We start from the raw sequence: 12,078 nt of genomic DNA on the forward strand, positions 1-12,078 counted from the left end.
GATTACTATGTGTCTCGGCGTGTTTTTCCTTGGATTTATCCTGTATGGGACTCTCTACTCTTCCTGGACTTGGGTGGCTATTTCCTTTCCCATGTTAGGGAAGTTTTTGACTATAATCTCTTCAAGTATTTTCTCAGGTCCTTTCTTTCTCTCTTCTCCTTCTGGGACCTCTATAATGTGAATATTGTTGCATTTAATTGTTATCCCAGAGGTCTCTTAGGCTGTCTTCATTTCTTTTCATTCTTTTATTCTTTATTCTTTTCTGCAGCAGTGAATTACAGCATTCTGTCTTCCAGGTCACTTATCTATCCTTCTGCCTCAGTTATTCTGCTATTGATTCCTTCTAGTGTAGTTTTCATTTCAGTTATTGTATTGTTCATCTCTGTTTGTTTGTTCTTTAATTCTTCTAGGTATTTGTTAAAAATTTCTTGCATCTTCTCGATCTTTGCCTCCATTCTTTTTCCGAAGTCCTGGATCATCTTCACTATCATTATTCTGAATTCTTTTTCTGGAAGTTTACCTATCTCCACTTCATTTAGTTGTTTTTCTGAGGTTTTATCTTGTTCCTTCATCTGGTACATAGCCCTCTGCCTTTTCTTCTTGTCTATCTTTCTGTGAATGTGGTTTTTGTTCCACAGGCTGCAGGATTGTAGTTCTTCTTGCTTCTGCTGTCTGCCCTCTGGAGGATGAGGCTATCCTATATCTACTTTCTAATGTATCTCATTTAAATTATTTGAACTAAAGAGCCAATTGATAGCTGGGAATGTTTTGTGTGCATTCCTGAAAGTGCCTATTTTTCAAAATAAGAGTTTTGTGATAGTCTTCAGAGTTTATTGATAACCATATATGGTTTTATGCTGAAAATATGTAATGATGCACTAAGTTTGGTTATTTTTGATGTTATTCAGTTAACTATTTATAGGAAGTAAAGTTTAAAAAAATAGAATTAGAAATTCATGCATATTTAGTTCAAAACCACATATCAAATTCTTCTTTTATCTTCGTTAATATAAGGGATAATATATATTCTTAAAAAAAAAGAAATCCAAAAATCTCTTCTAGTAAGAAAAAAGCAATATTCTTAGGTCTTATTTAAATCTAGTATTCATTATTTTTAAAGTGAGTATGTTTCTCTCTCCCTTGACACTTGAAATCCAGGTATAATATTTCAAATTACAGGGAAAAGATAAGATTATTTTGTTTTTGGAAACATACATTGTGGTTTGGGTATTTAATTTAATTACAAAATTTCCCCTTCAATTTTTACAAAATTGTACAAAATGTAGTACTTGAATTTAATTTAAAGAAATAAAATACAAATTGAATTTAATTATATTTAAAAAAAAACATGTAGAATCACTTTTAGAATTTTTTCAGTGAGTTGTAACTATGCAAACTGAGTCAACACTGGTTTCTTCCCTGCATGATCCAGTACAAACCTAAAAACAGAATAAGAAAGCATTGTCACTTGGGATCAGGGGGTCCAGGGACCTGCCTAGAACATTGCAATTGTCCCTTCTTACAAATCCTTGTGTCATAATGTTTCATCTGAGTGCAATGAGCATTGGAGGACTAGATAGGACTGGCATACATTTTAAATAAACATCTTGGTTGGTCATGCTTTAGATTCTTTTAGGCCAAATTTCAGATTCTTAGCAATACTAATCTGCATATTTGACACAATTTGTGTATCATTTCCCCAACCTGGCTAGCAGAAATATTATCATTCTATGTTTGAAGAAACTTAGCTAAGTAAAGGGAGAGATTAATACCTAAGAACTCAAGCAAGTACAGAATCAAATTTATACTATGTGAAAGAGTTATATTTTCTTTCTTATTATGTGAAAAGTAGATCTTAGGCAATATTTTATCTCTAACTGATATGCTTTCCTTTTGAAAATACCAAAATATAATATTTATATTTTGTGTATTCAAAGAGTCATTACCTTGAATCTGTGTCTTCTAATTATGAAGTGAAGATGGTTTCTAAGGCAGATAGCATTTGGTTTATTCAAAAAAACCTTTTAACATGTCTTATGCAGTCAGTTCATCTGTCAGACTGATAAGTCCTTCATACTCCTCCTCCTCTTCCTGTGCATATAAACTTTTATTTAATTCAGTTTGAAATAGCTTACTTCTACTTTTCATTTCTTCTTCATGTTTGTGGCACTGTCTTTTACTCTTTGTTCTTCGATGATGTAAAATATTTATCAACATATCGCCAAAGGAGATTGGTTCTCCACAGTAGATACCCAATGTTATGCCACATGGAAAATGTCTCTTCTTGTTTATTCCTAAAATCTATAGCCAGATGTCCATATGTCAGGTTTATCCATTGACATTTGAAATATAAAACTAAATAATTTTATGGATAATAATTATACATGGATATTGCCATTAATCAGTAGATTTTAAAATAATTTAGATCTAAAATTTAAAAAAATGATCATACTTCTTTTGATATCAAGCAAACATAAATGTGAATTTTATTTCATTCTTTTAACTGTCCTAATGGAAAAATAGGTCTTCCAGTACATTTACTTTTCATTTTTTCTTCAATATAATGTCCCAAATCGTTGAAAAAATAAAACTAGCCTGAGACTATTTTCTAGAAATGGCCTATTGTTTCAAGGTTAGCTCCTTTCCCCAAATGTTAAAATACAACACATGAATAGCCAGTTAGTTCCAAGAATGAAAATTTCTGCCAAAGCTTGTGTTCTGTACTCTGACACAAAGTCTCAGCAAAATATATATTAGAGAGAAACACTATAAAATAGAAAATAAATGAATAGTCTCCAATTATTTAAAAATACAAACTTGGTACTATGATTTAAACTGGTATTAATTCACTGTGATTACAAGAAATCACAACTTCCTAGGCACTAACGTAGCATATGAGAAGATGAAAACATATTCATAAAGAGAATCATCAAGTCAGATTGCACTTCTAACACCATACTTTTTCTTTCAGTCATTTTATCAACTTAAATATGTGATATGTAAATATTAAGAGATACATCATAGAATAACCAATTTATTTGGAATTTTTCAAGTAGTACATCCAGATACATCTCTCTAAATTGATGCATTGGGAGAAAAATACTATCAATAAATAGTGTTAACTATCTTTCTCATTTTTCAGAGAATTTTAAAGTGAAATTAATAGAACATTGCTTTGGAGAGCCATATAATATTTACTGGTAGTGAAAGATTGAATGTTATTGAAATTAGTTATTTCTTACAGATTTGTAAAAATTATGCTTCTGTGTACAAAAATGTATCAACCTCTGCTTAAAATAGAATTAAATCAGGTATTTTTCAAATGGTTATTATATGAACTATTTCCTTTCCTGGTTTCCTATTTCATATACTACATATATATTATACATAATAAGAAATATACAGAATATGTTTATAATATAAATATAGATGAGCATATATTATAAATATAAATGTTTCTCCAATGAAACATCTTTGTCTCTAAATTGTACTTTAAATGGTATGCAGAGCCTACAAGTTTTAACAATGCATATATTCATGTGGAAGGACAAAATACTCTGGAATTCACAAAGTTGATTTCCACTAATGAAATAATAATCTGAAGTGTTTTAGTAAAAGCCATTCCCTGATATCATGTCCACTTATGCCATACAGATACTTTAATTACCTACTGTATTCTTCCTACTACAGCATATTTTTAAATTAGTTTGTTATAGAGCAAACAGTTTGGTGAAAATGTGAGGGAATATTTTCAAAAGTTTTTTAATCTAAAAAGTAACTTATTTTTAAAAGTTTCATTATATTAATAAAACCAGTGCATGTACATTTAGCACGTCTCTAGATTTAATTAAAGTTTATCTGTGTTATTTTTCTGTGTGCACAACTCATGGTCATTGACAAGCCAGTTAAAGCTACTAAAATTGGATAAACTGATTAAAAGAAAATCATATTAAATTTCACAAAGAAGAGTTTTAAAAACTTAAATCCTTTAGTACTGTGCAAATTGTACACTATTACCTTGGAGGTATGCACTTTATCTGCATTAAATCAGGCAAAGGAAAATGCTTCAAAAAAATTTCTCTATGGACCCAAAGACCAGATACACCATCAAGTCCTATTTTAAAATGGTCTTAATTTAGAACTCATTCACTCAAGAACAGATTGAGTATTAAAAGGTGTGAAATATTTGAGAGCTACAATTGTTTCAAACATTTTGGATAGCTTAGAGACAGATTTCAGAAATATTGACTTTTTAGTATTTTCTTTGCCAACTGAAAAGACAATGGATCCAGCCCTCAGGCTTTTGTTTTTGGAATTTCACAAGATCATTTAAATTTGTGTTATTTTCAGAACAGCTTCATACACCTCTCAGAATAATGTAACTAGGGCCTTGGTAGGTCCTTTCAATGAACTGTCAAAACGTTTATATTCCAACTTTTCCTTTCTTGAAAAGTTCAGAATCTTTCATGTTTCAGTTCCTTTGAGGTTTGTTTGTTTGTTTGTTTTGTTTGTTTGTTTTGAAGTTGGGGGAGTGAGCTCAACTCTTTTTTTAATTTTATAGTTTTTTTAATTTTTTTGTGTTTTTTTGTTTGGGTGGGGTTTTTTTTGTTTGTTTGCTTGTTTTTTTTGTTTGTTTGTTTGTTGTTTTGGTTTTTTGTGGCAGCACTGTGCAGCTTGCAGGATCTTAGTTCCTGACCAGGGATGGAACCAAGGCCCTCAGCAGCAAAAGCCTGGAGTCCTAACCACTGGACCACCAGGGAATTCGCAGCACAATTCTTAAAAGAAGGATCTTCTCCCTTAAATAACCAAACTAAACCAAAAGTATTTGGAATTAGCATTTGTGCTGCTTAGAACAGTTTTACAAAGTGATTAAGTGAAGCCAAAATATCTGTGTTCACAGGAGTCCTATTCTCTAGGTTATCCGGCCCTGTACATCTCAGAATTTTTCTTCTCTTAATTGTAACTGTCAAAAGGAGCTATTATGATTGGCTAGATTCGCTCCGTATGCTTCTGAACCATTTAAAACATTAAGGTCAGATTTTGAGATGGAACTTTTTGACTTAAATATTAAAGGAAAGGAGGAATAACACTCCAGGACCAAGCTACATTACAAATTACTATTTTTAATAGGAATTATCTTTTTTATTGATTTGCCAAATCAAGATTTTGATTCGTAAAGTATGCTCTTCTCTTGTTTGCCCTTGTAAATTGGTGCATACAGGAAAAGGTAAATTAATTTAATATTCATCTAAGTTGGCATTTCCCCAAAATATATTCTGAAAGCACTGATTTTTTGATACTCCTTGCAGTAAATGTTTATCTTGGGCAAATAGGTTCGGATATACATATTGTTTCCATCTCTTGGAAATGATCAATAAACCATCAATAAAACATTTCATAGTGTGTGAGTTCTTTGGTAGAGAAAATGTGAATTCTAATTCTACTTCTTCCTCTCATTAGTTGTATGGATCATAGATAAGTAATTTATTTTCCTTTTATTTTTTAAATTTATTTTTATTTTTTATTGAGATATAATTGACATATAACATGGTGTAAGTTTAAAGTGTGCAACATGTTGATTTGACACATTTATATATTGCAATGTGATTACCACTGTAGCTTTAGCTAACAGCTCTATCATGTCACATAATTATTATTTCTTTTTGAGGTGAGAAGATTTATGAGCTACTCTCAGCAATTTTGAAGTATGTCATATAGTATTTTTGACTGTAACCAGTATGCTGTGCCTTGAATCTCCAGAACTTGTTCATCTTCTAGTTGCAAGTTTGTACTTTTTAAGTCATTTCATTTCTTTTGACATCATTTCTTAATATGTATACTAAGAATGTTGAATCAGATGACTTTCTAAGGGCTATGGTCCTTGGCCTGTGAATTTATTTTATTCTAGAAAAAATTTAAGTTGTACCTCTGTGCTCTTTGAAGTACAAACACTGTCAACATGAAAAAGAAAACGACATTTGAAAGTACTATCTGTTATAGTGGTCCCAAAAATATCCCCTAAATAAAATATCATAAAACCAATAGATTATGGATTAGAAAGATTTTGTAATGAATAGGAAAAATGAGTCAATTTCAGGAAGTTTAAAAGACATACAGCTCTAAGCTGTGGTCCCAAAGATATCCCCTAAATAAAAAGGCAGAAAACACAGCCAATAGTTTATGGATTAGAAATATTTTGTAATGAATAGGAAAAATGTATTAACTTCAGAAACTTAAAAATATGTACAACTCTAGGCTAAAAAGGAGAATAAGCCATTTGGTATGGCACAGTATGAGTTTGGTTAACCAAAATCCTCTTAATGTAGAGAATGGTAATTGCATTTTAGTGAAAACGTTTCCTTTTAATTTCTAGGTTTTGGTCTCTCCAATAAAGCCAACACTATGACTTTGGTTGTCAATTTTGAAATGAATATTTCTTTTTTTTTTTTTTTTGGCTGCACGTCGCAGCTTGTGGTATCTTAGTTCCCCGACCAGAGATTGAACCCAGGCCATGGCAGTAAAACTGCCAAGTTCTAAACAATGGAGTGCCAGGGAATTCCCTGAACATTTCTTTAATCCAGTAGTAAACTAACTTTTATAGAAACTCAGGACCAATGTGAATGGAAATTTTAATATACAGAGATGAGAAATTTATTTTATACTTGCAACATTGCTTTTATTGTAAATGAGTTACTCATTATACTAATCACCTTGCATCTTTTGCATTTGTAGCCTTAACCTTTCACACAATTTGAACAGAAAATTTGATTTGAGCTTCACTATTTTTGTGGTTCAGACTCAAGTACAAAAATGCTGTAGCTTATTAGTTTTGCAATAAACAGGAGATACACTGGTGTGATTTGGATTATACATCAAGAATTGACTCTTCTTGGCACATCTTATGGAATGCTTTAAAATTAGCATTATTCAAAGAAAACTAGGTATTGGCCAATTTATTTGACACTACAATCTTCAAGTACATTGTTTTTTTTTGTTTGTTTTTGTTTTTTCATACCAATTCAGCTATTAGTCTGTGACCTTCAGTATGAACTCTTGTGTGGCTTGGCATAAGAAAATGAATGAGGAACTTGTTCTCAAAAATTAGTCCATAACTTAGAATCTGTGTTAGGTTTTAGGTGAATTGAATCTTGATTTATCAGATTTTTCCCTATATTAGGAAGCATAGGAAACACTGTAATGTACTGAGACATGGTGATGCATTCAATAAATACATATTTAAATATTTATTTAATACTTATAGAAAACATTATCCTTCAAGTGACTATAGTGGCAAAGATATCTGATTATCTCCAAATGAATGTCTTTAAAACAGTTTTCAGGGCTTCCCTGGTGGCGCAGTGGTTGAGAGTCCGCCTGCTGATGCAGGGGACATGGGTTCCTGCCCTGGTCCAGGAAGATCCCACATGCCATGGAGCGACTAGGCCCGTGAGCCATGGCTGCTGGGCCTGAGCATCCAGAGCCTGTGCTCCGCAACAGGAGAGGCCACAACAGTGAGAGGCCCACGTACCACAAAAAAAAAAAAAAAAAAAAAAATTCAAATCTTACTTACCCGCAAGATAATGACCTTTTAAAATTTCATTAAAGTAGCTTTATTATGTGACTTTAAAAATTATACATAATAAAACAACTGCAATTGTTACTATTTTTGAAGTAAATGAGAGTAATAGATTGGTGCATGATATTTGATCAACAAACATTAAGACAACACTATCAATTTTGTGGTGAGCTCTGTTGAACTTTAAGCTATTCAAGCAGTATCTATTTATCAATATTTTTTTTCACATTTAGCCAAATGTTCCTACTGCATGTTGAGTATTTAAACATTTATGTTAGGATTATGAAGGAAATGTTAAAATATGTTTATATAGAGTAATAAAACATGTTTTGGTATTGTTCTTGTGATACATTTTTGTAATTTTTATGTGACTTATGTAGAAACTGCATTTTTTACTGTAAAATGTGATTCCTTAATTTAAACTTTGTAATACAAGAATCCCAGTAATTCATGTTGTTTACTAACTAATTACTTATGTTCCTTTACTAATTAAGATATTTGAGTAATAAATTTAGAAAATAATATTAAAACCTCAAGTATATTTCAAAGTAAGCACGTACACAAACTTAAATTTTTATGTGATTATTGCATTTGTGTAAGTAAAACTAATGATACCTGAACTATTAATGGCTTAAATTTATTAATTAATACACTTATTATTAAATACATTGCAGAATATTTAATAACCTGAAAACAATTTTCTTGGTGAAAGCAAGTTTAACTTGTTAGATATATTTATTTTATTTATTAGTAAAATGTCAAGTTACATATAAATGATATACTCATCCATAATATAACTTTGGTTGGATTAATTAGTAAAAAATTCATTTCAGTCATAGTGATTCACATAGATTCTAGTATCTCAAATGACAAGGATTATACTTATTTTGATCTTGCAAAAATCTTGATCAGTGTGGATGCTTCAAAAATATCAGTGATAAACCTTTAAACATTAGGAAGCAATTGAAATTTAGGAATGCATTTGGAAATGAACTTTATGTAAAAATCTTCCTAATATAATGAATGTATCTATTAATTTCTGTGTCAGCATATGAGTACTTAATATTGCTTTAGAGGGGGAAAATTGTTCCCTTTTTGACTATTTTTCATGTGATGAATTTGTGCCTCTACAGAACTGTCCTGAAAATTTTATGCAGAATCTGCTTATTATCTTGAATTTTAAAGAAAATTGATCAATATTTGAGTTTACTGGTTTATAAACCAATTTTCATTTTCCAGCTTGGAAGCTAAATGTCTCCTGGGATAGATTTTTAAAATGTGTTTGTTTTCTTTTTCATTGTTGTCGTGTCACTTGTTTTGCTTTTTTTATTTGTACCTCCTTACCCTTAGAAATAAGTTTAGACCTATCACATTTTTTTCTTACCTTTTCAGTTACCAAATTGGAAAGGATTTTAATAACTAGGTCTAGAACACACTGAAATTACATTCTTAAAAATGAAAGCAAGCACTTTATTACTTCTCTGCTTAAAACAGCCTTTCTTTTTCACTCCAGTATATTGAAAACTCTACATTTAAATATTACAGGAATTTTTTTTAAGTATTACAGGAATTGATTATTAATTCCAATAATAAATTAAAATACTGTGTGTCTGTGTGAGAGAGAGTGAGAGACTTATCATTGAAGTAGAACCATTATTTGAGTGGTGCAGGGTTGATGAATATTATTTAGAAGATCAATTCTACCTAAAGTGCCTTGTGAAAGCACTACTTTTTTTTGTAATGCTTTGGTTTGTATTACCATTAAATTACGTTGCTTATAGACAAAACACCTTATGATGAAAAATATATGTGCCACGTATATGTCAATGACACTTAAAATGTTGTGCAATGCTCTCTAATTAATCCATATTGTTGCATAGAAACATTACTTTCACCTCCGTTTTTCTGTCTTTGACCTATTCCTTCTCTCTAAGCATTTCATACATCTTTAGTTTCATAATATATGAATTTAATCCAAAGTTGATTTTTAACAAGTTCAAAATGTTTATCTTTAAAGTTTTTATCTTTAGATGTGTGTTATTAAATATATCAGAAAATCATTTTTACTGTTGGCTTTAAAATTTTACAAAGAATAAATCTGTGATTCATTTGTCTGGATCAACACATATCAAAGTATTTATAAATATATAATTACTTTGTTTTGTTTAAAAATAGACTTTGCTATTTGTCTTAGATCAAGCATGATCTCACAGTGTTTTGAAGGAAGTCACTTAATAATGCAGTGCCAGAATTTATTTATCTGGATAATAAATATAATGATTTTGAATCCTCCATTTTTAATTGTGAGAAATAAATGAAATTTTAGTTATGAAAATAGTTGTATTATAGAAAAAGTGTCTTAACCAAGATAAGCATACTTCTATTGGGCCATCTAATATTAGTATCCATTGATGTTTTGTTTTTTCCCATGATTTTTTCAAATTGGATTTGGAGGAAAAACAACCTGTTAAGTCAAAAACAATGTTTTCCTTATGCTACATTTCCTGTAGGAGGTTCCAGGAGAAAAAGTGAAATTTTAATAGAGGACTATACTTTGTTATCATTGGCAATTAATCTAGAAAATCTACTGAGTTCTTGCAAAATGTTGAGTTCAACAATACATTGCCTTTAGGAGAAGGACAAATCATGACTTCCCAAGAGGTCAGCATATAGCATAGGCTTGGTCTGAGTTTAGAAAAACATACTATAGGAGATAGATTTTTATGGGTTATCAGTATTCTACCTTATCTATCTCAGTCATCACATTCTCTAAAAAATGGTGTTGAACATATATTGCAATATATTACAATTTACATTTATTTAGTTAGTGTAACATGTTGGGAATAAAAGAAAATATCTATTTGTACTTAACTTTGTTAAACTCTCTTTTTAGCTTTCATTCCTGGATTAAAGAAAGGTACAGTAGAAATCAACACAAATCATAACCATGGTGCATTTATCATTTCAAAATGAATTTGTGTCTGTTTTAAGAATTTTGGCCTCTTCATTTCTCATAAAACATTGCAATTTCAACTGTTTGCTTCAAACATATTTTTAATATGTTTAAAATGAACTGTTATCTAGGAAAGGTATCAGTCATTTTGTTATCTTATATAACTGGATGCTTTTTCCAAGTTATGTGTAATTAATCTTTAGATGTTAATGTGACCCTGTAGTCGTTTATTTGACTTACAGTAGTTACTTTCAAATTACCTATGAATTTATTCATTTTTCTCCTCTGACAGTATAAGCATATTCAGGCATTTGTCTGAGGATGCATTAAATATATAATTCTACTTTTCTATATTTTCATTTGAAGTTGATCTGTAAACCATGAATGCTGTATACATGACTAACAAAATAATCCAAGTTGACATTCTTTGTGAACTTGTAAATAATATGCATTTTCTTTGCCAAAAAATATATATATATATAGATTACATGTGTATCTATACTAAGTAATGGTCAGCAGAAAACAAATATCTTTAAATATGGAGTTTAAACAATCAGTTAAAATGTATATAATTTTACTGTGCTGATAAAGTTTTAAAATGATGCAGGATATTTTGAATGTTCCAAATATATTTGCATTCTCTGCGTATATGCACCAATTTCTTTATTGTGTATTTCATATTTCATAGTTCAGGATGGATCTATCATATTGTTTCATTGTTATTTAAGACAATAATTCATTTCACTTCACACACTTTTAAACTATGTTACAGTCTATCAATATTTTGACTGAGTGGAAATAGCACTCAAAGAATATTTTTTTCTGAAATCAGTCATAAAATTCTAAATCGTTATGTAAAGAACTTCCCCTTTAATTTTTAATTTTGACATATCATCAATAGTAACAGCATGTGTTATTATTTTTGGTATTTTTAATGTTTTTTTCAATGTTGCTTTGGTCTTTTTACATTGCATTTGCATAGTTCTCTTGTGATCTTATGTAATTTGTTTTAATGTCCATGATCAATTTTTAACTATATCATCTAACTAGCAGAATTTCAAGCTAAATATTTTACTCCCCATGAAAGTCTTGAGTATTCAACATTTACATGGGTTATTCAGGTGAAAGTGGATGCATTGCATGTACTTTTCATTTTTTCTCTCCCCTTCTCATTAGTTTTTATGTGTCCCATGATAGATACTGTTCAGAAACTAGAGCTATATAAAGTCATGGTGATACTTTTGTGGTTGTGATGCAAAGTCAAGGTGTTTTGAGCATAACTATTCAGAGGCATACTGGAAACAGCATTTGAATGTGAGCCAGGACATCTAGAGTTCTAATGACAGTTCTGCACCTGACTAGATGCATACTGGCCACGTCATTTAAACTCAGAGTCTTAATTTTCTTCTTTCCCTCATTAAAAAAATCTAGTAATCATAATTATGCTTAAGCCTCAGGAGAAGTCATGCTGCTAAAACATGACAACATAATAATAATAATAGTCACAAATTTAAAAAAAATGTGTATACAGTTCTATACGCTGTCCCTA

The 12,078-nt window shown here is 30.3% G+C and overlaps 1 protein-coding gene across 8 annotated transcripts in view; it reads left to right on the forward strand.

The window, feature by feature from the left end:
* Nucleotides 1-12,078, forward strand: part of PCDH11X (protocadherin 11 X-linked) — a gene marked incomplete at both ends in the record, with an annotated part of 695,461 nt that overhangs the window by 564,472 nt on the left and 118,911 nt on the right. For 6 of the 8 annotated variants that reach the window (XM_079727504.1, XM_079727507.1, XM_079727506.1 and 3 more), the window contains one exon: nt 10,470-10,493. The exons of the other annotated variants lie outside the window; for them this stretch is intronic. In XM_079727504.1, coding sequence (XP_079583630.1) covers nt 10,470-10,493 — 24 coding nt within the window. The remainder of the gene's footprint in view (nt 1-10,469; nt 10,494-12,078) is intronic. 8 annotated transcript variants of the gene reach the window in all.

Source organism: Hyperoodon ampullatus (assembly GCF_949752795.1).
Source record: "Hyperoodon ampullatus genome assembly, chromosome: X".
Classification (NCBI taxonomy): domain Eukaryota; kingdom Metazoa; phylum Chordata; class Mammalia; order Artiodactyla; family Ziphiidae; genus Hyperoodon; species Hyperoodon ampullatus.